We start from the raw sequence: 27,529 nt of genomic DNA on the forward strand, positions 1-27,529 counted from the left end.
GGTCACCACCACCCTAGTGGAATGGGCTGCGTATGTGTGTAGAAGTGGTCTTTTCTGTAGTGAGTAGCACTGAACAATGCATGCCACTGTCAGCTTGGAGATGCACTGTGCTCACAATGGTTGGCCCTTTGAGCGTTCAAGTAGATGCCGTAATTTTTGAAAGTTCCGTGTTCTATCAATATAGAAAGCTAGGGCACGGTGGAAGTTTAGCGTATGCCACCGGGCTTCCTGGGGTGACAAGTATGGCTTAGGATAGAAGGTCGGGAGGACTCTGGGCTCATTAATATGAAACTCTGAATTTACTTTTGGTATACAGGTTGGCTGGGGCCTCAATATAACCCCATGGGGAGTGAAGAATGTGTAGGGTGGTGTTACTGATAGCGCTGCTAATTCCCCCACTCTACATGCTGATGTAATTGCTAGAAGGAAAGTGACCTTCATTGTCAGCATCATTAAGTCTCACATGGCCAAGGATTCAAAGGAGGGTTGTGTTAGTGCTTGCAGAACTAGTTCCAAGTCCCATGGATAGGGGGCTCTCTTCATTGAGGGTAGAGATTCGATAACCCCTTGAGAAATCTCGTGGTGAGTGGGTGGGCAAACATCATATAACCATCTACGCGATCCCAGAGAGAGAAAATCGCCACTAGGTGGACCGTGACTGAAGACATCGCAAGACCCGACCATTTCAAGTGGAGGACGTAATCGAGGTGTAGTAAGTTGAGGGTCAGTAATATGGAGTCAGCAGGTCTAAGGCCTGTAACATGGAAACAGCAACAGGCCTGCAATCTAGTTAGTAAGACTTCAGTTCAGTAACAGGAGCCAAGAAAGAAGCCCTATTGATAATTGTGTGATTGTGTAAGTTAGATCGAGCATGGAAGGACACAGGGAGGCACTGGGTACAGACTGTAAGCCAAAGGAGAGTAATGGAACATCTTAATAAGAAATGTCTTGGTACAAAGACTCCCTAAAAACTAATGCACATACCGACCGAGGTTCAGGACCGGGTCAAAATTGACAGCATGAAGGATAGTAAGTAAGCCCCCCTTCCATAAGGTGAAGGGTGGTAACTAGGCAACAGAGGGTGGTAACCTGGTACGTAAAGAAATGATGTAAGTTGTTTGTACGTGTCTATAAAAGGACACCACAGAGGGTGCTCTCCGGCCGACCTTGGGGGGGGGGGGGGGCGCACTAGGCGCCTGAACGGCAGGTGTCATTGCCTAAACTTAAAGAATGCACAGTAACTTAACTTTGACTAACTGCTGTTAATATCTGATATATGGCAATAGGCCTCCCTGGTGTTGGTACCTTGTCAACGTGGGCCATAGTGCCCAGTGGTGTAACACTGTACTGATCTCTGTTACCAACTGGTAGAGCTTTGCATTTGACAATAAACCTGCTCGATTAATTTCAAACCTTGACAGTCCAGACCACCGAAGGTACCGAGGTACGAAAACACCGAGGTACGACACGAGGATATGGTGAATGGGAGCTGAGAATGGATCTACATTGTTGAGAGAGCTCCATGATCGGAATCATCACCATTTCTACATGTAAGTATCCCGGGTAGCATCTTGCCTACTATGAATCAGGATGCGCCTCACTTCTTGGGAACAGGTGAATTTGGCTTAATGTAGCCAGCTAGGAGCCATGCCGTGAGGTGCAGGTGGTTAAGTTGAGGGTGGACGACACCGTTGCAATGTTGAGTCAGGAAGTTGTGTTGGTTTGGTAGGCAGTACGGTCGTCAAATGGACATGCAAAGTAGCAGGGGCAGCCTTGGTGGTTGTGGCCAAAACGGGGCTATGAGTATTACTGTAGCATTGTCTGTACATATTTTCTCCAGCACCCTTGGGAGGAGTGGGACTGGAGGAAAGGCGTATAGCAGATGACGACTCCAGCTGATGAGGAAGGCGTCTCCCATAGACGCTGGTTCGGTGGCTGCGCTGAAACAATAAAGTCAACATTTTGTGTTGTCACGTGTGGCAAAGAGGTCTATAGTTGGGTACCGCCAGCATTGGAAAAGATCTTGTACCACCACATGGTCCAACTCCCACTTGTGCTGCGGGGTGAAGTATCTGCTGAGAGATTCTGCAAGTATGTTGTCCTTCCCAGGAAGGCATGCTGCCGTAACAGGGATACCGCGGCATATGCACCATGTCCATAGTCGTGTTGCTTCTGCACATAGAGAGCATGACCTGGCTCCCCCTTGCCGATTGATGTAGTCAACGGTAGTTATATTGTCCATGAGAATTTGGATGGTGCAACCGCGAATAACGTTCAGGAAATGTCTGCATGCATTGACTACTGCTCTCAGTTTGAGAAAATTGATGTATTGCAATGACTCTGGGGCGTTCCATTGGCCTTGACCCCTGGCGAGTTGTATGTGAGCCCCTCAACCAAACAGGGATGCATTTGTAGTAATCTGCACAGTAGGCCGGGGGCAATGAAAGGGAATGCCTGAGACATATTGGCAGGTGACGTCCACCATTTTAACAAATCTTTTAATGGAGTCGGAATGGAGACCATCCTGTGGACGTCGCAGCTGCCTGGGTGGTAGATTGTGGCTATCCAATGTTGAAGGCATCTGAGGTGTAGCTTTGCATGCGTTACAACGTATGTGGAGGCTGCCATGTGCCTTATTAGTTGTAAGCAGGTAAGTATGGGAAGCTTGGGACTCACCAAAAGGACTTGTACAAGGTCTTGAATGATGTGGAATCTGTTCAGCGGAAGATAGGCCCTGGCCGTCGTGGAATCCAGTCGAGCACCGGTAAACTCGAGGGATTGTTGTGGACTCATCGCGGACTTGGAAGAATTGATTATGAGACTGAGGGCTTCGAATACCAACTCTGTCGTATTGATTGCCTGTAATGTCTCATCGAAAGAGGGGGCCTTGATTAGGCAATCATCCAAATACAGCAATATGGTGATGCTTAGTCAGCGAAGAAATGCCACGACTACCGCTAGCGTTTTTGAAAATACCCTGGGTGCTGAGGAGAGGCCGAAGGGTAGAACCCTGTATTGGTAATGATTTGTGCCCACTATAAATCTCAAAAATCGTCTGTGAGCCGGATGGATAGTCACATGAAAGTAAGCATCCTGGAGGTCAAGGGATGCAAACCAATCCCTGGTGTTGAGAGCTGGAATAATGGATGCTAGTGTTACCATTTTGAATCTGTTCTTACCGAGGTAGCGATTGAGCCGGTGGAGATCCAGAATGGGTCTCCAACCTCCTGATTTTTTCCTCTGTCAAGAAATAATGGGAGTAGAACTCTCTGCTCCTGAACTGGTCAGGCACTCTCTCTACGGCTCCGATGTCGATGAGACGCTGAACCTCCTGCTTTAGGAGAGTCTCGTGAGAGGTGTCCCTGAAGTGGGACGGGAGGGGGGGAAGGGAGGGGGCAATGATGTGAAGGGGATTGCGTAGCCAGATCTCACTAGCTCTAAAACCCATCGATCGATTGTAACTGAGGCCCATGGGTGTTGGTAAGGCCTGAATAGATGGTGGAACAGCCTTGATGATTCGCTAGGGTGATGTACAAGAGGAATAGTTTGCAGGCCCTCAACCGATGTATCAAACCTGCGGATGGCTGTTTGGTTGATTGGGCGTTCTGTTGTTTTGCTGTTGTCATTTCTGTGGGTGTTGTCTAGGGCGTTGCCAGTTGTACTGCCTATAGTGAGATGGTGCATAAGAGAAAGGCCTCTGCCTCTGGTAGGGAATGTATCGCTTTCGGCGATACAGTGGGGTGTACATGTCCAGGGTCCTAAGCGTCATGCAGGAGTCTTTACCGGAGTGTAAAACTTGATCCGTCTTTTTGGCAAAGAGACTCTGCATGTCAAAGGATAGATCTTCTACCTTGGACTGCAGCACCATGGGGACCGCTGCAAGTTGCAGCCACGATGCTCTACTCATAACCACCGAAGTGGCAGTTGTTCTCGTGGCAGCATCAGCAATATCAAGGGCAATTTGCAGTGCCGTGTGCAAGGCAGTATACCCCTCTTGAACCACAGACTTCAATATCTGGCATTTACTATCTGGTAAATGTTCTAGGAGTGTCACTAGCTTGGTGTAATTGTCAAAATTATGATTAGCGAGGAGTGCAACATAGTCGGCCATTCTTAAGGTGAGAGTGGCCGAAGAGTACACCTTTCTGCCAAAGAGATCTAGACGTTTGCTATCCTTATCATTACCGTTATTTTTATTCTGAGGGGCTTTGGCCCTCTGCTGCGCTGCATCCATCATCAGGGAATTTGGCTGGGGATGGGTAAACAAGAAGTCCATGCCCAAAGTACTTCTTGTCTGCCTTTTTATTAGTGGCAGGGGCGGACGCGGGTGTTTGCAAGATATCATTAGAAATCTCAAGGATGGCCTCGTTAAGCGGTAAAGCCACTTTATCTTTTTGGGACGGTTGCAGATTCTTCAGCAGGCAATGTAGCTTCTGTTGCACCTCAGTAAGCTGCACCTCCTGGCTCTCAGCAACACATTTGAATAATTCTTGGAACAGCTGAACATCGTCCGTGGGCGAGGAGTCTCCAGGGAACACCGTGTCATCGGGGGAAGGACAGGATTGATCCGTCGAGGAGATTCCCTGTGGCTGTTCATCCTCCGATGTGTGTTCCTCGTGTACTTGGGTACCCCGAATAGGAGCTGGTATCTCCCCAGTAGGGGTGGGAGGTCTTGTGCCCGAGGGAGTAGGCAAGGCAGCACCATGCATCTCGTGTGATTGGTGAGAGTGTGGTGAGCATGACCGAACTCGTTCCACAGAGTAACAACGTGGGACCGTGTATCTGTGCTCATGCCGCCGAGAGCAGTGGTACCTTGGAGAGTACCTACTCCTGCCGCCATAGTGGTAGTGAGAACAAGTTGAAAGCGTAGGCGACCTGGGTGATTGTGATCTGCTATGCCGATAACTGGGTGACAGTGGTGACTGATGTCAATAGCAACGTTGTGGGGAAGGGAAGTAGTGCGGTGAGCGGTGATACGATCTGGTGAGACCGTGATGTCGCGCATCACTGGAACGGATTGGTTCTGGAGATAAGGGCTCTGGAGAGAAAGGGGGAGGTTCTAGGCTTGAAGGAGTAATGATTCTCCTTGATGTGTGTTTCACTTTCATCGATACTGGGGATGGCTCCCTTGAAGATAGTATTGGGGAGGCCTCGTGGTGCTGAAGCTGTCAGTGCCAGAGCTGTTGGTGCCAGAGCTGGTGGTGCCGGAGCTGGCGGTGCCGAAATCATCAGTGCCACTGTCGGGCATATCGGCGCTGAAGCTGTTAGTGCCGAAGTGCTGTCCTGTACCACTGAAGATCGTGGTGCCAGTAGTGGCGGTGCCGGCATCAGCGGCAGCCTTGTCGGTGCCAGTGCCTATTGCGATCTCGGCGCCAAAGAGGAGCCTGTTGACAGTTACCTAAAACGGGACGGACTAGGTGCTGACGTGCTGTGGCTTGTTTTCTGCTTCTCGGGATGGCGGCTAGAAGCTGTGCCTGAGGTTCCCGGCCTATCTGCTGAGTTCACCTGTGTCAGTGGTAGAAATCGAGGCGACACGGCTTTCTTTATATGAGCACTCATTCACTTAGTTGCTGCCAGAGGCTCATCGGAGGAGCCTTGCCCAACGGGTTGTAGGGCCTTGTTGAACAGAAGCATCTTCAGCCGCATGTCCCTGTTGCGTCTTGCTCATGTTGTTTGCTTCGAGCAGTGCAGACATTTTTGAGGATTGTGGCCTTCCCCTAAACATTTTATATGTCTTGAGTGCCTGTCCGAGGCAGGCATAGCGTCCCGGCATGCAGAACACTTCTTGAAGCTGGGAGACCGTGGCATATTGAAAGGCATAGCTAAGAAAAATCCTCCTCTCTTTTTTTTAAACTATGAACTATACTACTATATTAACTATGAACTTGAAATGCTAACTAATCATGAACTATAACTAACAAGTATGTTTTATTTCTTTCTCTTCAGGTTGTCTGAGGAAAAGCTGTTCACTCCGTCTGCGACCCGAGGACAGTCAGGAGGAAGTAGCGGGAGCTGGACCAGGCAGCAGAAAGGGCGTGAATGGCGCGAGGGTCGGCACGCATGCACAGTCTGGCTAGACCACTGCTGGTGAATCTCCGATCTGTGGCACTGGGACCAGCCCGACACCTACAGTGGAGCACCCAAGGGGACACTACTCGAAGAAGAAGGAGGGGGACCAGGAGGGTGGACTGGGGGAACTCTAAGGTACCCTGATACACCTGTGATTCTCTGTCTCCTCCTACAGGTGGTCACGGCCATCAACACCATCCTGCTGAGCACAGTCATCCATCAGCCTTGGAGACGTGGATGACATCATCGCCTGGTTTGCTGATATGGGCTTCCCCATCTGCAGGGGACTATCAATGGGACCCACATCCCCATACAAGTCCCCAACTACTAGGCATCTCTGTATATCAACCGTAAGGGATACTTTTCAATGGTCCTGCAGGTCATGATGGATCACCGGGACCAGTTCACCGATATCTATGTTGGGTGGTCGGAGAAGGCGCATAACACACGTGTATTTAGCAACTCTAGCATGTGCCGGAATTTTCTTCCCCAACCGCACCATCAGGGTTGGGGACGTGGACATGCCCATCTGCCTGGTGGGGGACGCAGCCTATCCTCTCCAGTCTTGGCTCATGAAGCCATTCCCTGGCCACCTCAACCCCTCTCATGAATGGTACAATGCCAGCTGAGCATGGTTGTGGAGGGTACCTTCAGCCATTTGAAGGCACGATTCAGATGCTTCCTCACCCTGGGAGGAGGCGGGACCTTGGGGAGCACAACATTCTGCATGTGGTGACTGCATGTTGTGTACTCCACAATGTGTGTGAGCAAAAGGGAGAGGCATTCCTGTCAGGGTGGGGTGGTAGAGGCTGACCACATTGGCAAGGCCTACAAACAACTGCACACTGCTGCCATCCAGCAGGCCCATCAGGGGGCCATGCACATCCAGGAGGCACTAAGGGAGAGTTTCTCCCTGGGGGTCCAGTGACACTCTATCCTGAGCCAGTGGGGGCTTCTGCTTTACCTCTCACTACCTTTCCTCCATTAACCCCTCCCTACCCTCCACCCCCACCCCGGTGACAAAATAAGCCACACATTTGTTTTTGAAAAACAAATTCTATTTTTTTATTTGGGGTCAAAGAAACTGGGGAGAGAACCTGGAAGAGGAGAGGAGAGAGTGGGGAGGTGGGGGAATGAGAACCTTGGAGGAAGGAGGAGGGAGCTGGGAGGGGTGAGGAGAGTCGCAGGGCTGAGGTGGGAGTGGCACCTGGCTCTGCTCATCCCACTGCCACAGGTGCGGGGGCCTCAGTGTCCACAGGGTGGGGTGGGGAGAATGTTGGGGGAGAAGTGGGAGGCGGAGCGAGAGGAGGATTTACAGCAACAGCAGGTAGGTGGAAGCAGGAGCAGGAGCAGGCATCATTCTTACAATGAGGGAGTGCACATCTGCGCACAGAGAGAGGTCCTGCTCCAGCAGCTCCAGCCAGGTCTCATGACGCAGATGGATGTCCTCCTGGAGCCTGTGGTCAAAGGTCTGCTCCAGGGATCAGAGTGCCACGAGGTGCTGCCTCTGGAACTTGCCCATGGGTCTGTGGTTCCTGCGGATGCCTCGGGTTCAGGAGGCTGTCCCAGGTAGTGTTGACTGCCCCCCTCTCACAGCTGGTCCGGCTGTGGAAAATACAGAGAGATGGTCAGTCATCCCAGGAGACACTGTGCTTGAAACCTAGCCCTCATCTGTGAGCCGAGAGAGACAGTACTAGGCTAAGTCGCAGGCGATGTGCTTGGAGCAAGGCCATGTGCTCTCTGGCCAGTGAGCCCAGATGACCCCGGGAGTGGGTGCTGCCCCAAGAGTGTGGGCATGCCCATGTGCAGGACTGCTGAGTGAGTGAGAGTGAGAGAGAGAGAGAGAGTGTGTGTGTGTGCGTGCGTGTGTGTGCGTGTGTTGACGTCCCCAGCCTCCTTCTAGAAGTGGCTTGTGGAGGGAGGGTGTCCCACCCTGGGGGGGGGGAGGGAGCGCGTCCCACCCTGGGGTCACGAGCATGGCAGGCTTCTCCACATACTCCATGGCCAATAGCACAAAGGTCCCCCGTGGCAGCCTCGTGGGGCTGTGTGGCCAGAAGTAGTGACACATGCTCCCATTTGCATAGGCTGCTGCACGATCCCCGGGAAGCAAGGGCCAAATGAGGAGTGCCCATCCCCTCCACCCCATGTGAGAAGGGAAAGTGATGGCACTCACATGCTGTTCCTTCCACAGCCTCGGATGATACCTGGGACACGTCCACACGGAAGGGTACTGGATCCAGGGTCAGGAGGGTGCTAATGCTGGCCTCGTCTGGCTCCTGCTCTTCCTTCACCACCTCCTCCTCCTCGTCTCTCTCCCCCCACGAGAATGACGACGGGCATCTTGAGCCCAGAGTCCACAACCAGGAGGGAAAGGGACTGCCCCACCCCTAGGATGCAGTCCAGGTCTTTAAAATAAGGACAGGTTTGGGGTTCTGCCCCGGAGCAGGAGTTGCCCTGGCATCTGCCTGGCAGGGCTTTTATCTTCATCCACACCTGCTCCTGTGTGTGGATGTGCCTTTTGTCGGGCAGGCTCTCGGCCATCTGGCCATAGACATCGGCATTCCTGTGTTTGGTCTGGAGATGTGGAGGTTAGTCTCGTCACGCCAATTAAGGTCCAGGATCTCCGCACCAGACTAGGAAAGAGCACATCTTTTTCAGCCCCTGGAAGGCTTCTGAGAGCTGTCTGATAGCTCCCTGGGAGAAATGGACCACTGGGTGGGAGCAGCAAACTGGCTCATATTGGGGGAAAAGCAAGGAAGGTCCAGCTGCAGGGTGGCTCAGGGCTGTCAGGGCCTCCTGCGTGCCACAAGCCCGTTCTGCACAGGCTGAAGATTTAAGGCAGAGGTGGCCAACCCGTTCCAGACGAAAAGCCACAATAGCAATGAAGACAGCATGAAGAGCCGGGGCAAAGTTGTTGAGAAGAAAAAAAAAAAGTGCCGCACTGGGGGCAATAGGTGCTGCTACATCCATCCCAGGGAACTTTTTTTGGGGGAGAGGGGGGCCCTCAACAACTTTGCCCCGGCTCTTCATGCTGTCTCCACTGCTATTATGGCTCAGAAAAAAAAGCACTGGGAAGGGGTGAGAGGTGCAAACTCTGGGAGGGAATTTGGGTGCAGGAGGAAATAGAGAAGAGGATGCTGACTCAGGGAGGGGGCTCCAGGCTGGAGAGTGTTGAGGTCAGGTGGAGGATTGGGGTGCTGAGCAAGCCACAGGCTTGTGGCTGTGAGGGTGCAGGAGTTTGGGCTGGGGTGCATGAGGGGCTCAGGGCAGGGAGGCTGCGAGTATGATGGGCTCAGGACACAGATTTGCAGTGTGTGGATAGTGCAGGAGTGTTGTGGCAGAAGACTGGGGATGTGGGGTGCAGGAGTTTGGGCTGGAGTGCATGAGGGGCTCAGGGCAGGGAGGCTGGGAGTATGATGGGCTCAGGACACAGATTTGCAGTGTGTGGATAGTGCAGGAGTGTTGTGGCAGAAGACTGGGGATGTGGGGTGCAGGAGTTTGGGCTGGAGTGCAAGAGGGGCTCAGGGCAGGGAGGCTGGGAGTATGATGGGCTCAGGACACAGATTTGCAGTGTGTGGATGGTGCAGGAGGGTTGTGGCAGAAGACTGGGGATGTGGGGGTGCAGGAGTTTGGGGATGTGAGAGGCTCAGAACAGGGGTTCCAATGTATGATAGGCTCAGGATTGCGGCCAGCGGGGGTGCAGGAGTGTTATGATGCTGCGGCCAGATGGAGGCCTTTTCCAAATTGTGGGCTTGTTGACCAGGCTTTATTTTTATTTAAAATATTATGTCAACAACAAAATGTTTCAGCCTTGTCTTTCTTTATGAGAGGGGCGGGGAACCTGTTTTGAGTCAGGGGTCACTGACCCACAGAAAAGTCAGTTGGGGCCACACAAGTGGGATGCAAAAACACTACCGCTTCAAACCCCCCCAAGCCTCACTAATGTGGCCCCAATTGTGCTGATAGGGGCAGGAGACAGGGTGCTGGGGCAGGATACTCATGGAGAGGTCTGGCCAGGAGGAGGGGACAGAGACAAGTGGGGCCAGTACCTGGGGATCCCGGATCTCAGGAAGTGCGCTGGCTGCTCTTCCCCTCCTCTCCCTCGGGCACCCCCCGTGCTCTAACCCAATCCTCCTCCCCTTCCCCAGAGCCAGGCATACACCCCCCCCTCTAATCCAATCCTCCTCCCCTTCCCCAGAGCCAGGCATATACACACACACACCCCTCTAACCCATTACTCCTCCCCTTCCCCAGAGCCAGGCATACACCCCCCCCCCCAATCCAATCCTCCTCCCCTTCCCCAGAGCCAGGCACACCCCCCCCCCAACCCAATCCTTCTCCCCTTCCCCAGAGCCAGGCATATACACACACACACCCACACCCACACACACACCCTCTAACCCAATCTCCCTCCCCTTCCCCAGAGCCAGGCACACACACACACACACACACCCTCTAACCCAATCCTCCTCCCCTTCTCCAGAGCCAGGCATACACCCCCCCCAACCCAATCTCCCTCCCCTTCCCCAGAGCCATGCATACACACACACACACACCCTCTAACCCAATCCTCCTCCCCTTCCCCAGAGCCAGGCACACACACACACACACACCCTCTAACCCAATCCTCCTCCCTTTCCCCAGAGCCAGGCATACACCCCCCCCCAACCCAATCTCCCTCCCCTTCCCCAGAGCCAGGCATACACACACACCCTCTAACCCAATCCTCCTCCCCTTCCCCAGAGCCAGGCATACCCCCCCCCCACCCAATCCTCCTCCCCTTCCCCAGAGCCAGGCATACACACACACACACCCCTCTAACCCAATCCTCCTCCCTTTCCCCAGAGCCAGGCACACACCCCCCCCCCCACCCAATCTCCCTCCCCTTCCCCAGAGCCAGGCGCGCACACACACACACACACACACACACACACACACACACACACACACACACACACACCTCTAACTCAATCCCCCTCCCCTTCCCCAGAGCCAGGCACACACTCTCCTAACCCAATCCCCCCACCCAGAGCCAGGCACCGGCTCCCCTCTATACCAATCACCCTACTCCCCCCCCCCAACCTAATTCTTGGGTCCTGGAGGTAGAGCTGCCACTACAACCACGCATCTCCCTCCAGACACTGGGGCACGTGCGCTGAGCAGCTGACATGCTGTGGGCACTCCCACCTTCCCCTTCCCCAGAGCCACACACCTCCCCTCCCCACTCTAACCCAATCCCCCTCCCCCACTAACCTTATGCCCAGGTCCCGGAGCCGCTGCTGGCGCTGCCACCAAGCCCGGAGCCACTGCCATTACCTGGCTCAGCAGCCGACTGCTAGCACATGCAGGCTGGGATGCTGCGTGCAACCCGGCCTGCACGTGCAGGATATGATGTAGTGTGCTGGGGGGCCGTTAGCGGAATGGCGCGGGCCATGAGCATGCATGAGGCTCACAGGGGCCCAGCCATGGGAATAGATTTTGGCTGAGTGTGGACAGAGCAGTCAGCAGGGCACCCTGGGAAAGTCTAAAGGTCCCCTATTTCGAAATAACAGCTTTTACCCTGTCTACACAACCCCTATGCCGAAATATCTATTTTGGAATAGACATTATTCTTCATAGAATGAGGTTTACAGGAGTTCGAATAAGCCATTTTATTCTGAAATTATTCTGAAGTAACGGAATTGCTGGGTAGACGCTCGCATAGTTACTGCAGAATAACAGACGTTATTTCGAAATCACTTTGCTGTGTAGCGACATCCCTTGATGGCCCCCACAGAGACACTTCCTTCCTCATTGGCCATGCAGATCTTGGTTTTCTAAAATTCTATGCTGGATGAAGGCAGAGGAATAAAAACTCAAGCACCAAGATCATAATCATAGAATACTAGAACTGGAGGGACCTTGAGAGGTCATTGAGTCCAGTCCCCTGCCCTCACGGCAGGACCAAGCACTGTCTAGACCCACCCTGATGTCTACCTAACCTGCTCTTAAATATCTCCAGAGATGGAGATTCCACAACCTCCCAAGGCAACTTATTCCAATGTTTAACCACCTTGCAGTTAGGAAGTTTTTCCTAGTATCCAGCCTAAACCTCCTCCTTGCCACAATTTAAGCCTATTGCTTCTTGTTTTATCATCAGAGGCCTCTCACTCTCTCTCCACTCTCCTCTGTCTCCGTTGGGGATGCACGCTTGCCCAGGCCCTGCCCCCTAGGCATGTACGTCACAGCCCCGCCCCACTTCGCCTCCCACCGTGGCGCTCGGGTGACTTCTGCGCCGCTCAGCCAGGCCGCCGCACGGGAGCAAGCAGCACAAACGGCCTCTCTCTCTCTTTTCCTCCTACTGCCTCGCCCTCTCTCTCTCAGCTCTCGTCTGCCTCCTGCCTCTCTCTTTCTGTTCTCCCCCTCCTACCTCTCACTCTGTGTTTCTCTTCTCCTCCTCCTGCTGCATCTCTCTCACTCTCTCTCTCACTGTCCTCTGCCTCCTCCTTTCTCCTCTCTGTCTCCTCTGTGTCTGCTCCGCTTTCCTCCTTTTGAATCCAGCACCCTTTCCTGACGTCAGAGACGTATGCTCGTCCAGGCCCCACCCCCTGGCTGTTCCCTCTCGGTGGCGCTGTTGCCTCCCGCCATGACGCTTGGCTGACTTCTGCACCGCTCAGCCGGGCTGCCGCGCAGAACTAAACAAACCCAATTCTTTCAGTCTTCCCTCACATCTCATGTTCTCTAGACCTTTAATCATTCTTGTTGCTCTTCTCTGGACCTTCTCCAGTTTCTCCACATCTTTCTTGAAATGTGGTGCCCAAAACTGGATTCAATACTCCAATTGAGGCCTAATCAGTGCAGAGTAGAGCAGAAGAATGACTTGCCATGTTTTGCTCACATCACTCCTGTTAATGCGTCCCAGAATCATGTTTGCTTTTTTTGCAACAGTATCAGACTGCTGACTCTCAGTTAGCTTGTGGTCCACTATGACCCTAAATCTCATTCCACAGTATTCCTTCCTAGACAATCACGTCTCGTTCTGTATGTATGAAACTGACTGTTACTTCCTCAGTGGAGCACTTTGCATTTGTCCTTCTTAAACTTCATCCTGTTTCCCTCAGACCCTTTCTCCAGTTTGTTCAGATTAGTTTGAATTATGACACTATCCGCCAAAGCACTTGCAACTCCTCCAAGTTTGGTATCATCTGTAAAATTAATAAGCGTCCTCTCTATGCCAATATTTAAATTGCTGATGAAAATACTGAACAGAACCGGTCCCAAAACAGACCCTGCGGAACCCCACTTGTTATGCCCTTCCAGCAGGCTTGTGAACCGTTAATAACTATACTGGGATATGTAAAAAAATAAGAGGGGTCCATGACGGCTGTACACTGGTGGTTAAGGAGTTCAGTCACAGTAGGCATTACCCTTGAACATGTTTTTTCCTTTTGTTACTACAGTCTGGAAAGATACATTAAGAGTCTGGCAAAAACAGGAATTATCCTTCCTGATGTATAAACATGCTCTTTCCCTTCATTTCTGTAGCCTAGAAAAATAGATACATATGCAGCTGCTCTTCTTTGTTGTCTCTTTTACTTACCCTCACTGGTGCTGTATAAGATGTTTTCAGGGTTATATCTCTTGCAATCTCTGTAACCTATTGATTTGGAAAGTTTGCAGTGTAGAAAAGTGTTGATTTAATTAGAAATTTTGTAAATAGTAATTAGGGGCGGGTATAGCAATATTCATCACCTATCTGTTAATATTAATTGTATGGGAGTTAACACTCTAAATATGGTTTTATGGAAAATAGTGACAGACACGTGAACTAACATACTAAAATAGATAAAAGGGTGTAATTGGTGCCAAATTGTTGCCATTTGGACATTGTGTTGATTGTCTGAGATAAACGTGTATGGGCAATAAAGCAGTTCCGTTTACCCCATCTGTTCCTGGGTCCCCTGCTTCTCTAACAAACTACTCTCTGAGAATGGTTATCCAGACAATTATGCACCCACCTTACAGTAGCCTAATACATCATCTAAGTTGTATTTGCCTAGTTTATTGATAAGAAGATCATGCAAGAATGTATAAAATGCCTTACTAAAGTCTAATTATACCATGTCCACTGCTTCTCCTTTATCCACAAGGCTTGTTATCCTACCAAAGAAAGCTATCGGATTGGTTTGACATTATTTGCTGTTTACAAATTCATGTCTGGCTGTTACCTATCACCTTATTTTCTTCCAGATATTTGCAGATGAATTCTTTAATTACTTGCTCTATTATCTTTCCTGGCACAGAAGTTAAACTGACTGGTCTGTAGTTTCCTGGGTTGTCCTATTTCCCTTTTTATAGATGGGCACTAGATTTGCCCTTTTCCAGTCTTCTGGAATTTCTCCAGTATCAGAGGGGTAGCCGTGTTAGTCTGAATCTGCAAAAGCGACGAGGAATCTGCAAAAGCGACGTCGCTTTTGGAATTTCTCCAGTTTTCCATGATTTTTCATGTCCAGATCATTTTGAATTATGCCCTATCCTCAAAAGCACTTGCAAACCTTCCCAGCTTGGTATCATCTGCAAACTTAATAAGCGTGCTCTCTATGCCATCATCTAAATCATTGATGAACATATTGAACACAAAAAGAACTACGTAAATTGCATATCTTATTTCAATGTTATTTCAAAATAGCTTATTTTGAAATTTAGTGTTGTCTACATAGCACTCATTTAGAAATAAATTGCGATTCCAAAACATCCCTTACTTCTTGTAGAATGAGGTTTACAGAGACATCAGAATAGCAAGCCCATTATATTTTGAAATAACATGTGCGCTCAAAGGATGCATAATAGCTATCGGGATACTAAGCTATCCGGAAATAGCACTGCAGTGTAGACATAGCCTGGGAAAACAGATCTTGTAACCCAATGTACAATAGCTGTTTCTATCTCTGAGTTCTTCAGGTATCAGATTCCCAATAACCAGTGAAGCTCATAAGTTTGATTATATAAGCAGCAGTCCTAGAAATCAGCCAAATCTGTTTAGAAAACTAACAGTAGTTCACAATGCATACATTCTTAACTTTTGCACTTCCACAAGGTCCTCTATTGAAGTGATCATCTTCAAGAAGTGTCTGAAAAGAGACTGGGACTTCTGTAAGTTGTCCTGTATAAATTACAATTTCCACTGGCTGCCTTAAGGTGATTGTAAATTGCCGGAGAGTTCAGTGAAGATTAGAATCTCTGTTGGATGCTTCCAGGATATGGTAAGCTCTGCTAGGGAATCTCATGCAAGTTACAAAAGATACCAGAGGAGGAACTACAAACCTGCTGAAGGCACAGAACTTTTTCTAACTGCAGGTTTAAATACAACACTGTGTACAGATCTATCTATAGATGTCACATATAGACTTCTATGCTGCTCATAGATTCATAAATTCCAAAGCCAGAAGGGACCACTGTGATGATCAGGTCTGTCTCCTATTTAACTGAGACCACAGAACATCTCCAAAATAATTCCTGGAGCAGATAAATATATATATTATTTCAAATTGTCAATGACAATTTACAAATCCCTTAGAAGCAAGAGGAAGGCCAAAGCCAGTGTAGGGCCATTACTCAACGAAAAAGGAAAAAACGATAACAAAAAATGTGGAAATGGCGGAGGTGTTTAATGACTTCTTTGATTCAGTTTTCACCAAGAAGCTTGGTAGTGACTGGACATTTAACACAGTGACATGTGTAGCAAGAGAGGCAAACATGGTAGGAGACCGGATTGGCTTACTGGGGAAATCCTTGGTGAACTTAAGCACAAAAAGGAAGCTTACAAAAAGTGGAAACTTGGACAAATGACCAGGGAGGAGTTTAAAATTATCACTCGAGAATGCCGGGGGGTTATCAGGAAGGCGAAAGCGCAAATGGAATTACGACTGGCTAAAGATGTGAAGGATAACAAGAAAGGTTTCTACAGGCATGTTAACAAGAAGAAGGTGATCAGAGAGGGTGTGCGGCCCCTAATGGATGAAGGAGGTAACCTAGTGACAGATGATGTGGGGAAAGCTGAAGTACTCAATGCTTTCTTTGCCTCTGTATTCAGGGACAAGGTCGGCTCCTGGACTTCTGCGCTAAGTGACGCAAGATGGGATGAAGATGGACAGCCCGTGGTGGGTAAAGAACAAGTTAGGAACTATTTAGAAAAGCTAAATGTACACAAATCCATGGGCCCAGATTTAATGCATCCGAGGGTACTGAGGGATTTGGCAAATGTCATTGTGGAGCCTTTGGCTATTATCTTTGATAAGTCGTAGAGATCGGGAGAAATCCCAGATGATTGGAAAAAGGCAAATGTAGTGCCCATCTTCAAAAAAGGGAAGAAGGATGATCCAGGGAACTATAGGCCGGTCAGTCTTACCTCGGTTCCTGGAAAAATCCTGGAAGGGATCCTTAAAGAATCCATATTGTGGCACTTGGATGAGAGGAAAGTGATTAGGAATAGTCAGCATGGATTCACAAAGAGCAAGTCGTGCCTGACCAATCTGATTAGCTTCTATGATGAGGTAACTGATTCGGTGGACATGGGAAAGTCAGTGGATGTGATATACCTTGACTTTAGCAAGGCTTTTGATACGGTCTCCCACAATATTCTTGCCAGCAAGTTAAGGGAATGTGGATTGGATAAATGGACGGTAAGATGGATAGAAAGATGGCTACAAGGCCGGGCCCAGCGGGTAGTGATCAACGGCTCAATGTCAGGATGGCGGTCAGTTTCTAGTGGAGTGCCCCAAGGTTTGGTTCTAGGACCGGTTTTGTTCAATATCTTTATTAATGACCTGGATGAGGGGATGGATTGCACCCTCAGCAAGTTTGCGGATGACACTAAGCTGGCGGGAGAGGTAGATACCCTTAAGGGCAGAGATAGGGTCCAGAATGACTCAGACAAATTGGAGGATTGGGCCACAAGAAATATGATGAGGTTCAACAAGGACAAGTGTAGAGTCCTGCACTTGGGACGGAAGAATCCCAAGCATAGTTACAAGCTGGGGACCAACCAGTTAAGTAGTAGTTCTGCAGAAAAGGACCTGGGAGTTACAGTGGATGAGAAGCTGGATATGAGTCAACAGTGTGCCCTTGTAGCCAAGAAGGCTAATGGCATATTAGGTTGCATTAAGAGGAGCATTGCCAGCAGATCCAGAGATGTCATTATTCCCCTTTATTCGGCTTTGGTGAGGCCACATCTGGAGTATTGTGTCTAGTTCTGGACCCCCCACTACAAAAAGGATGTGGACGAATTGGAGAGGGTACAGTGGAGGGCAACCAAAATTATTAGGGGGCTGGAGCATATGACCTACGAGGAGAGGCTGAGGGAGTTGGGTCTGTTTAGTCTGCAGAAGCTAAGAAGAGTGAGGGGGGATTTGATAGCAGCCTTCAACTTCCTGAAGGGAGGTTCCAAAAAGGATGGAGAGAGGCTGTTCTCAGTAGTGACAGATGGCAGAACAAAGAGCAATGGTCTCAAGTTGTGATGGGAGAGGTCCAGGTTGGATATTAGGAAAAAGTATTTCACTAGGGGGGTGGTGAAGCACTGGAATGGTTTACCTAGGGAAGTAGTGGAGTCTCCATCCCTAGAGGTGTTTAAGTCTCGGCTTGACAAAGCTCTGGCCGGGTTGATTTAGTTGGAATTGGTCCTGCCTAGAGCAGGGGGCTGGACTTGATGACCTTCTGAGGTCTCTTCCAGTTCTATGATTCTATGAATGCCAGTGAAAATGGGGTAGGATCAGAAGCTAAAATAGGAAAAGAACAAGTTAAAATTACTTAGGGTAGTTAGACAGCTTTAAGTCACCAGGGCCTGATGAAAAGCATCCTAGAATGCTCCAAGAGTTGATATCTGAGCCATGAGATCTTGAAAAGTCTTAGAAAAAGATCTTTGAAAAGTCATCGAAGAGAGGAGAGATTCTAGGAGTCTGGAAAAAGGTAAATATAGTGCCCATCTATAAAAAGAAAAATAAGGACAATTCAGGTAATTACAGTCAGTTTACCTTCTGTACCAGGCAAGATAATGCAGCAAATAATTATGGAATCCATTTGCAAACCTCTAGAAGATGAGGTGGTAAGAAATAGCATGGATTTGTCAAAATTAATCATGTCAAAGCAATTTGATAGGTTTCTTTGACAGGCTAACAAGCCTTGTGGATAAGGGGGAAAATGATAGAAGTGGTAGATCTAGACTTTAGTAAGGCTTTTTATACAGTCTCACATGGTCTTCTCATTAACAAACTAGGGAAACAGAACCTAAATGGAACTACTATAAGGTGAGTGCATAACTGACTGGATAATCTTTCCCAGACAGTAGTTATCAATGATTTAGAATCATGCTGGAAGAGGCTTTGAAAGGATGCAAGTACATCAGAGGATAGAATTATAATTTAAAATTATCTGGACAAAGAAGTGGTCTGAGGTAAAAAGGATGAAATTTAATAAGAAATAAATGCAAAGTACTCGACTTAGGAAATAACAATCAGTTACACACATACAAAATTAGAAATGACTGCCTAAAATGGAGTACAGGCAGTCCCCGGGTTACGTACAAGATAGGGACTGTAGGTTTGTTCTTAAGTTGAATTTGTATATGTAAGTCGGAACTGGCGTCCAAATTCAGCCGCTGCTGAAACTGACCAGCGGCTGACTACAGGAAGCCCGAGGCAGAGTTGCTCTGCCCTGGGCTTCCTGGAATCAGCCGCTGATCAGTTTCAACAGTGGCTGAATTTGGACGCCTGGGACAGAGCAGCTGGGGCGCTGCCGGGTAGGTCCCCGCAGCGCTGCACCTCAGCCTCTCCGCCCCCCCCCCCCCGCAGACCAGGGAGACGCGGGTGGCGGGACCACCGAGACGTGCTGCGGTCCCACCCGCATCCTCCGGGGCTTTGCTCCGCATCTCCGTGGTCTGCTGGGGGGACTCCCCCCAGCAGACCAGGGAGATGCGGAGCAAAGACGCGGAGCACGCGGGCAGTGGGACAGCAGACCAGGGAGACGGGGAGCAAAGCCTCGGAGGATGCTGGCAGTGGGACAGCTGCGGCGCGTCTGGGCTGTCCCGCTGCCCACGTGCTCTGCGACTTTGCTCCGCGTCTCCCTGGTCTGCTGGGGGGTGGCTCCCCCCAGCAGACCAGGGAGATGGGGAGCAAAGCCTCGGAGGACGCCGGCAGCGGGACAGCTGCGGCGCGTCTGGGCTGTCCCGCTGCCCGCGTACTCTGCGACTTTGCTCCACGTCTCCCTGGTCTGCTGGGGGGGGCTTCCCACCAGCAGACCAGGGAGATGCGGAGCAGCTTTTCTTGCCCTGGAGGACACGGGCGGCGGAACCGCGGCGCTTCTGGGCGTCCCGCCGCTCGCGTCCTCCGGGGCGAGAAAAGCCCCGTTCGTAACTGCGGATCCGACATAAGTCGGATCCACGTAACTCGGGGACTGCCTGTACTGCAGAAAGGAACCAAGGGAGTAGTAGTGGCCCACAAGATAAATATGAGTCAATAATGACACTGTTGCAAAAGAAGCAAACATCACTCTCAGATGTATCAGTAGGAATGTTATAAGTAAGAAACAAATGAAATTCTTCCACTCTACTCCATGCTGACTGGCATATTGTGTTCAGTTCCCGGTGCCTCTGCTCGAGAATGTAGATAGGGAGATCATAGATTCCGAATCCATAATGCATGAATAATTCAGATTCAGAAAAACTGAAAGGCAGCAAATTCAAAGGTGAAAAATAAGTCAAAGGTGTCTTGAAATATTTTTTCTAGTATATCATAAAATGTATAATGCAGACTGGCTGTCGTACAGAGGAGTAATTTAAACTAAGTTTGATGGGGGCATGTGACTAAATCCCACAGGTCAGTGAAAAACAGAGATCTGGGAGATGGGTTAGAAACTGGAGGGAGGAAGCACTAACACTGCATAGATAAAGGGGGACAGGGCAGAACTGGGGGCCAAAATAAAATCAGTATCTTAACTGTCTATATACAAATGCAAGAAATATGGGGAATAAGTAGGAAGATTTTGTAATGCTAGTAAATAAACATAACTCTGTTATAGTTGGCATCACAGACACTTGATGGGATAATACACGATTGGTATAGAAAGGTACAGCTTGCTCAGGAAGGATAGGCAGGAAAAAAGGGAGAAGGTGTTGCCTGATATATTAAAAATGTATCATCACCTGGAAGATAATAAAGTGATAGAGAACAGTCAGTATGGATTTGTAAAAAAACAAATCATGCCAAAACAATCTGATAGCTTTCTTGTGGATAAGGGAGAAGCGGTGGACATAGTATACCTAGACTTTAGTAAGGCGTTTGATACGGCCTCGCATGATATTCTTATCAATAAACTAGGCAAATACAACTCAGATGGGGCTACTATAAGGTGGGTGCATAACAGGCTGGATAACCGTTCTCAGAGAGTAGTTATTAATGGTTCACAATCCTGCTAGAAAGGTATAACAAGTGGGGTTCCGCAGGGGTCTGTTGTGGGCCCGGCTCTCTTCAATATCTTCATCAACGATTTAGATATTGGCATTGAAAGTACGCTTATTAAGTTTGCAGATGATACCAAGTTGGGAGGGGTTGCAACTGCTTTGGAGGATAGGGTCGTGATTTAAAATGATCTGGATAAATTGGAGAAATGGTCTAAGGCAATCAGTCTTACACATATAGAACGGGAAGCAACTGTCTAGGAAGGAGTACTGCAGAAAGGGATATAGGGGTCATAGTGGACCACAAACTAAATATGAGTCAACAGTGTGACACTTGCAAAAAAAAAAACCAACTATCTTTCTAGGATGCATTAACAGGACTGTTGTGAGCAAGACACAAGAAGTCACTCTTCCCCTATACTCTCCACTGATTGGGCCTCAACTGGAGTATTGTGTCCAGTTTTGGGCATCACATTTCAGGGAAGATGTGGAGAAATTGGAGAAGGTCCAAAGAAGAGCAACAAAAATGATTAAAGGTCTAGAAAACATGACCCCAAGAAGAAAAAGTGAAAAGTCCATACCCTTTCTGCCTGCTATGTAAAGAGTCATACTAGAACTCTCCTTCCCACTATCCCTGTGTAGGAGGCAGAAAGCCTTGTAAATGGTTTTGTGTTGGTCATAGGCTTCGCCCTAGTCACAGAACTGCCACTAGAGCTAAAACATTTAAAGGGATATTACCAGGGCTGGATTTACTCATGACACATCCCACGCCACCTCTACCTGACCTTCCTGTGGCACACAGTTTAAGAGAGATAAGCCATCCCTAGAAATATGCCTACTGTGCCTAATTGGAAATCTGTCCCTGGCTATTACTGGCATGCCACCAAGCAAACATGCAGCCAGAGGCCCAAGGGCCTGTGATAGTCATACTGATAGTTTATAAAAGAATTAAGAGAAGTGGCCTTCCATGAAGGTTGTCCTGCTAGATGAGGCACTGCTGACAATACGGTGATGGACATGGTATATAGCATGCAAATAGCAAGAGACAAAAAAAGAAATGACAGGAGGCAGGATCAGGGCTGGAGAAGACAACAGCTGATTGGGATTGCTGCCAGCAGTAGTGTGAGCTGGCAGATGAATCAGTGCTTGCATTCCCCACCCAACCCTGATCTGCCCCCTGCCATTTGAGCTATCCAAACAGCTGCCATTTTTTTCAGCACTACAGCTGCTCACAAAGGCCAAAGTAAGCGTCTATGTTCCAGTCTCCTCTCATTCAAAAATCCTTAAACCATTTTTCTCAAACTTCAAAATAATTCACCTTCAGGCAGAGAGAAGGTCTGAGAAAATGGCGGTTCCTCTGGCAACTATTTCAAGGTTCCAAGTGATTCAAAGCAGGCATTTAGCTAACGATGGAAATGCTGGGGACCATTCACAATTGCTGTCACCAAGGCTTCAGCAATAATAAAAATAAATAAAAAAGAATACTTCCAACCAAGGAGAAAGTACCTGATCTCAGTTTTGTTCAGACAGATTTTGAATTTCATGACTGCTGCATTTGAACAATCATTCATGAGCTGGAGGTAAATTAGAAACATGTTTGATTGTTCCTTTTGGAATCTAACTGCAGCTACATGAGCAAAGAGAAATTAGACTGATATATGAAATCTCAGAGTTCTAGAGTTTAGATATATTTTCCTGTTCCAGATCTTATAAAAGTTCTGCAAACAAGCTTTCAATATTTCTCAGTTTCATGGTTGAGGAATTTGCCACAAAATCCACCCATTATTTTAAATTTGTCAAACAGTCAAAGAGAATATATGTTTTCCATTTTCTTTAATGGAACCATACCCTGATGTAAAATGGCATAGCTTCAAAATATCAATGAAGCTATGCTAATTTATACTAATTAACAATTTAGCTCACCACGTGAAAAGAATCTTAAGTTCTTTCTGCCCATAAACTTGTAAGTCACTAAAGTTTGCCTTCCTAAATCTGCAGAGAGCCTGAAACAACAGCATTGTGAGATGTTAAACAGTATCACTGGGTTTTACATTAACTGTCAACACTGCTAACATGTCATTGGCTTTCTCTGCACTGGCAATTGAGCTACAAAACTTTTACCACTCACAGGTGCTAACTCCTTGCCCCAACTACACACATCAAGTGCTAATGTAAACAGTGTTTTGTCATCAGCAGTGCTCTCCTGCTGATAAAGCAAACACAGTTTGTAGGAGTGGCACAGTTTGTAGGAATAACTAGAGACATGAAGGGTAACGAGAAGACATTCTACAATTATATTAGAAGCAAGAGGGAGACCAAGGACAAGGTAGGCCCATTGCTCAGTGAAGAGGGAAAAACAATAGGAAATTTGAAAATGGCAGAGGTGCTTAACAACTTATTTGTTTTGGTTTTTACCAAGAAGACTGATGGTGAATGGATGCTTAACATAGTGAATGCTAGTGAAAATGGGGTAGATTTAGAAGTTAAAATAAAAAAAGTATAAGTTAAAAATTACTTAGAAAAGTTAGATGTCTTCAAGTCCCCAAAACCTGATGAAATGCATCCTACAATACTCAAGGACCTGATAAAGAAGAAATCTGAGCCATTAGCTATCAACTTTGGAAATCCATGGAAGGCAAGAGAGATTCCAGAAGACTGGAACAGGACAAATATAGTGCCCATCTCTAAGGGAAATAAGAACAATGTGGAAAACTACAGACCAGTCAGCTTACCTTCTGTGCCAGGAAAGATAATAAAGCAAATAATTAAGGAAGACAATTAGATGAACAAATCATATCAAACCAATTTGATAGCTTTCTTTGCTATGATAACAAGTCCGGTGGATAAGGGGAAAGCAGTGGATGTGGTATACCTAGACTTTAGTAAAGCATTTAATACAGTCCCGCATGACCTTCTTATCAATAAACTAGGAAAATACAACCTAGATGGGGCTACTATAAGGTGGGTGCATAACTGGCTGGATAACCATTCTCAGAGAGTAGTTATTAATGGTTCACAATCCTGCTGGAAGGGCATAAGTAGGGTTCTGCAGGTTTGGGACCAGTTCTGTTCATCAACAATTTAGATGATGGCATAAAGAGTACGCTTATGATGTTTGCAGATGATACCAAGCTGGGAGGGTTGCAAGTGCTTTGGAGGATAGAGTCGTAATTCAAAATTATCTGGACAAATTGGAGAAATGGTCTGGAGTAAATAGCATGAAGTTTAACAAATACAAAGTGCTCTACTTAGGAAGGAACAATCCATTTCACACATACAGAATGGGAAGTGACTGTCTAGGAAGGAGTACTGCAGAAAGGGATCTAGGGATCATAGTGGACCACAAGCTATATATGAGTCAGCAGTGTGACTCTTACAAAAAAAAACCCAACAACCCAAACTCCCCCCCAAAAAACAACAACAAAAAACCCACCATGATTCTGGGATGCATTAAGAGGAGTGTTGTGAACAAGACATGATAGAGCTAGATAGATTCATGGAGGTTAGGACTATTAGCCAGGATGGGTAGGAATGGTATCCCTAGCCTCTGTTTCTCTGGTGGTGGGTGACAGAGGAGGGATCATGTGAGGATTACCTGTTGTGTTCCCTCTCTCTGGGGCATCTGATATTGGCCACTGTTGGCAGACAGGATAGTGGGCTAGATGGGATCTTTGGTCTCACTCAGTATGGCCGTTCTTATTCTTCCACTCTACTCTGCATTAATTAGGCCTCATGGAGTATTGTATGCAGCTCTGGGCACCACATTCTATGGACCTTCTCACCACATGGAGAAGGTCCATAGAAGAGCAACAAAACTGATTAAGGGTCTAGAAAACATGACCTGTGAGGGAAGACTGAAAGAATTTGGTTTGTTTAATTTAGAAAAGAAGACAGAGGGGACATGATAGCAGTTTTCAAGTATCTAAAAGGGTGTTACAAGGAGGAGGGAGAAAAATTGTTCTCCTTGATTTCTGATTGGGCAAGAAGCAATGTGCTTAAGTTGCAGCAAGGGAGGTTTAGGCTGGACAATAGGAAAAACTTCCTGTCAGGGTGGTTTAAACACTGGAATAAATTGCCCAGGGAGGTTGTGGAATCTCCATCCACTTGTTCTGAGTTTTGATGTAGTTTGGCTCTTTGGTTTAAAAAGGTTGCCAACCTCTCATATAGATGGTGCTTGGTCCTGTCATGGGGGTAGGGGACTGGATTTCATGACCTCTCAAAGTCCCTTCCAGTTCTAGTATACTAGGATTCTATGATTTTATGAGTGCAAATGTCAGAGTTTACACTGCCTAAGTGACACATCAATCTCTAAAAGCTGTGAAGTGTAGACAAAGCCATTTTTAATTGGAGTAAGGGTGGACCTCCAAGCCGGTGGACTAAGGTTCCGACCTAGGCTCAATTCTTGGCTTTGCCCCAAATTTCTTTTGTGACTGCTCAAGAATGTGTCTAGGACACAGTGGCACAGCTATAGCACAGATGCTCCTTACATTGATGCAAGGGGGGTTTCTATCCATATAAGTAATTCACCTATGGCAAGCAGCATCTGCAGTGACCATAAGTAGTACTCTATGGAACTGGAAAGCAGGGAGCAAATTAAGCATTGCAGAATTATGTAATGAACAGAATGACCTGGCAAATGTAGGAAAAAAATAACATATAGAACAAGAGCAGTGCTTGAGGATTTGGAAAACAGTCTTATCTTTCGGTCTGATCCTTCAGACAATTTTACACATATGTAATTTCACTCACATGAGTTGTCCAATATGGGACTAAGTATATGTTTAAGTTTTTGCAGGATCTGGGAGTATATGATTGCTTACTAAAATTTATCATTTTATTTCTTATTTTCTCCAATCTCAAACAAAATATTTAATGTCTATCCAATGTAGCATGTCTACTGTCCTATCTCCTTTTCCTCCCCTTTTTGCTTAAAAATCTCAAGGAATAACATTTGTAAATGAAAGAGATGATTACTTTTTATCATAAAGATTCACATAAATCAGAGATGGATGAGAGCTCCTGAACTGAACCATATATTCTCAAGTGCCTTAGCCATCTTTTCCTATCAATGGAGCCTTCCTCTAGTTCTCCAGTGAGATGGCTCCACAGCTCAATAACTCACTCAAGGATGTTTTTCCTTATTCAGTCAATAGTATCATTCTCCATGTCATACCTTCATTGGTCTCTTCAGAGCTTCCTGAATGTCCACCCGCTTCCTCATAATGGTCTGGTCCAATTTGCGTTCAAAGGCTAACAGGTCCATGTAGGCTTGGGATTCAGGAACCAACTCCCGGATCTGAGGAGGAAGCAGGGAATATCCGAACACTGGAAGCAAGGAATTCATCATATTCCAGGAGCATAATTCTCATAGCTGTCCAGCCTTTAGATGGTTGCTTAGCAGAAATAATTGTCTCTAAGCTATACGAAGTATTTTAGGTTTGTCCTAGTTTAAACTTGGAAACCAAGGGTCTTTATACTAGAAAAAAGGCATTTTTAAAAACAGGTGTGTTACCTTTTACAACCCTGGTATTTACATGGCAAGTTGTACGTTAATGTGTTGCCGGCTGAGATGAACCCTAGGCTCCCCTGGTGTCTTCCGGTGATCAGCTAACAAGTGTTAACATGCAACCTGTCCTGTCTAAAATAGGGCTAGCTATATATTTTAACATATTTTCAAACCAGCTCTTTTCCTAGACTAGAAAAGTTCTAAGAGGAGCTGGTACTGGGTAGGAAGAAAGGGAGACAGGGAAAAGAGACACAAGAAAAGAGAAAGAGAAGAGCGAGATTTAAACAAATGAGCTAGATGCTTGTCAGGGATTCTCCCTGTTAGAAGGCTTAGCCCCTCACCCTCCCACTTCCCTGGGCCTTCCCAGGTGATCAGAGAACAGCAGTCCCCAAAGTCTGGAGATGTAACAATTCAGTGTTTAATTGAGGTTAGCTTCCAGCAAGTATGAAACCAGTTTCCTTTACTTTTTGCCTTGTTTTTTTCCAACTTACTTCCTGTTTGTCTCCAACTTATATAGTAATATTCTCAGCTATACGTTAACCATGATTCTATTGAAATTTAACTACCCAGTTCTAATATACTGTAGCACTGATTATATAACCAATTACATCCCACCAGCTTAACTGCTTTACACCCAGAAAAAAAAATCAAAGCAGACAGAGGCAATATAGATAAACAATACAGAGATGGGGAGCATAATGACAAAACAATAAAGAAATGAGGATTTTACAACCCCAACTATTGATAAATAGTCCTTGCCAGGCAGAAAGCTCTCAACCTAAGTTTTCTTTAAATCTTCTAGACTCTTCTTTTTATCTGGAGATGACAGACTGAATTTCTTAACAGCCCAAATTTCCTTATTTCAATGTGACTGGTTTGGGATATGTCAGGACATGACTGTATGTTTCCTATCTTATGGATACCCCTGCTGCATAGCCAAAAGCCTTAGCTTAAAAACAAGGCCTCAGATTATCATATATAGGCAGACGGTGGTTTTGATTATTTGTTTTTATACTAGGGTTGCCAGATGGTCTCCCAAAAAATACCGGACACGCAGTATTTTTTAGTCAAGGGGGGGAGGGGGAAAGGAACGCAGGACAACAAGTCCCCTCCCCCCATTCTGGGGCACCCAGAGCAGTGATCACAACCCCATCTCCCAGCTGGGACTCCCAGGCTGGGAGGTGGGGCCACGATCGGTGCTGGGAGCCTGTGAATACGCAGAAGCCTTGCGGGGGCGAGGGGAGTGGCTGCGACTCCCAGCCACTCCCCCCACCACAGCTAGGCTTCTGAAGTGCCCAGAGCAGCGATTGCAGCCATGCCTACCAGCCGGGACTCCCAGGCTGGGAGGCGGGGCCGCCATTGGTGCTGGGAGCTTGTGATTGTGCAGAAGACTGGCGGGGGCGGAGGGAGTGGCTGGGAGTCCCAGCCACTCCCCCTGCACCCTCCCCCCGAGGCTTCTGCGCAATCACAGGCTCCCAGCACTGATCATGGCCCCGCCTTCCAGCCACTCCCCCCGCTCATGCCAG

The 27,529-nt window shown here is 47.7% G+C and overlaps 1 protein-coding gene across 20 annotated transcripts in view; it reads right to left on the reverse strand.

The window, feature by feature from the left end:
• Window positions 1-27,529, reverse strand: part of SMARCD3 (SWI/SNF related BAF chromatin remodeling complex subunit D3) — a 290,614-nt gene that overhangs the window by 97,051 nt on the left and 166,034 nt on the right. For 19 of the 20 annotated variants that reach the window (XM_075917551.1, XM_075917539.1, XM_075917552.1 and 16 more), the window contains one exon: window positions 25,671-25,793. The exons of the other annotated variant lie outside the window; for it this stretch is intronic. In XM_075917551.1, coding sequence (XP_075773666.1) covers window positions 25,671-25,793 — 123 coding nt within the window. The remainder of the gene's footprint in view (window positions 1-25,670; window positions 25,794-27,529) is intronic. 20 annotated transcript variants of the gene reach the window in all.

This window comes from Pelodiscus sinensis, unplaced genomic scaffold (assembly GCF_049634645.1).
Source record: "Pelodiscus sinensis isolate JC-2024 unplaced genomic scaffold, ASM4963464v1 ctg63, whole genome shotgun sequence".
Classification (NCBI taxonomy): domain Eukaryota; kingdom Metazoa; phylum Chordata; order Testudines; family Trionychidae; genus Pelodiscus; species Pelodiscus sinensis.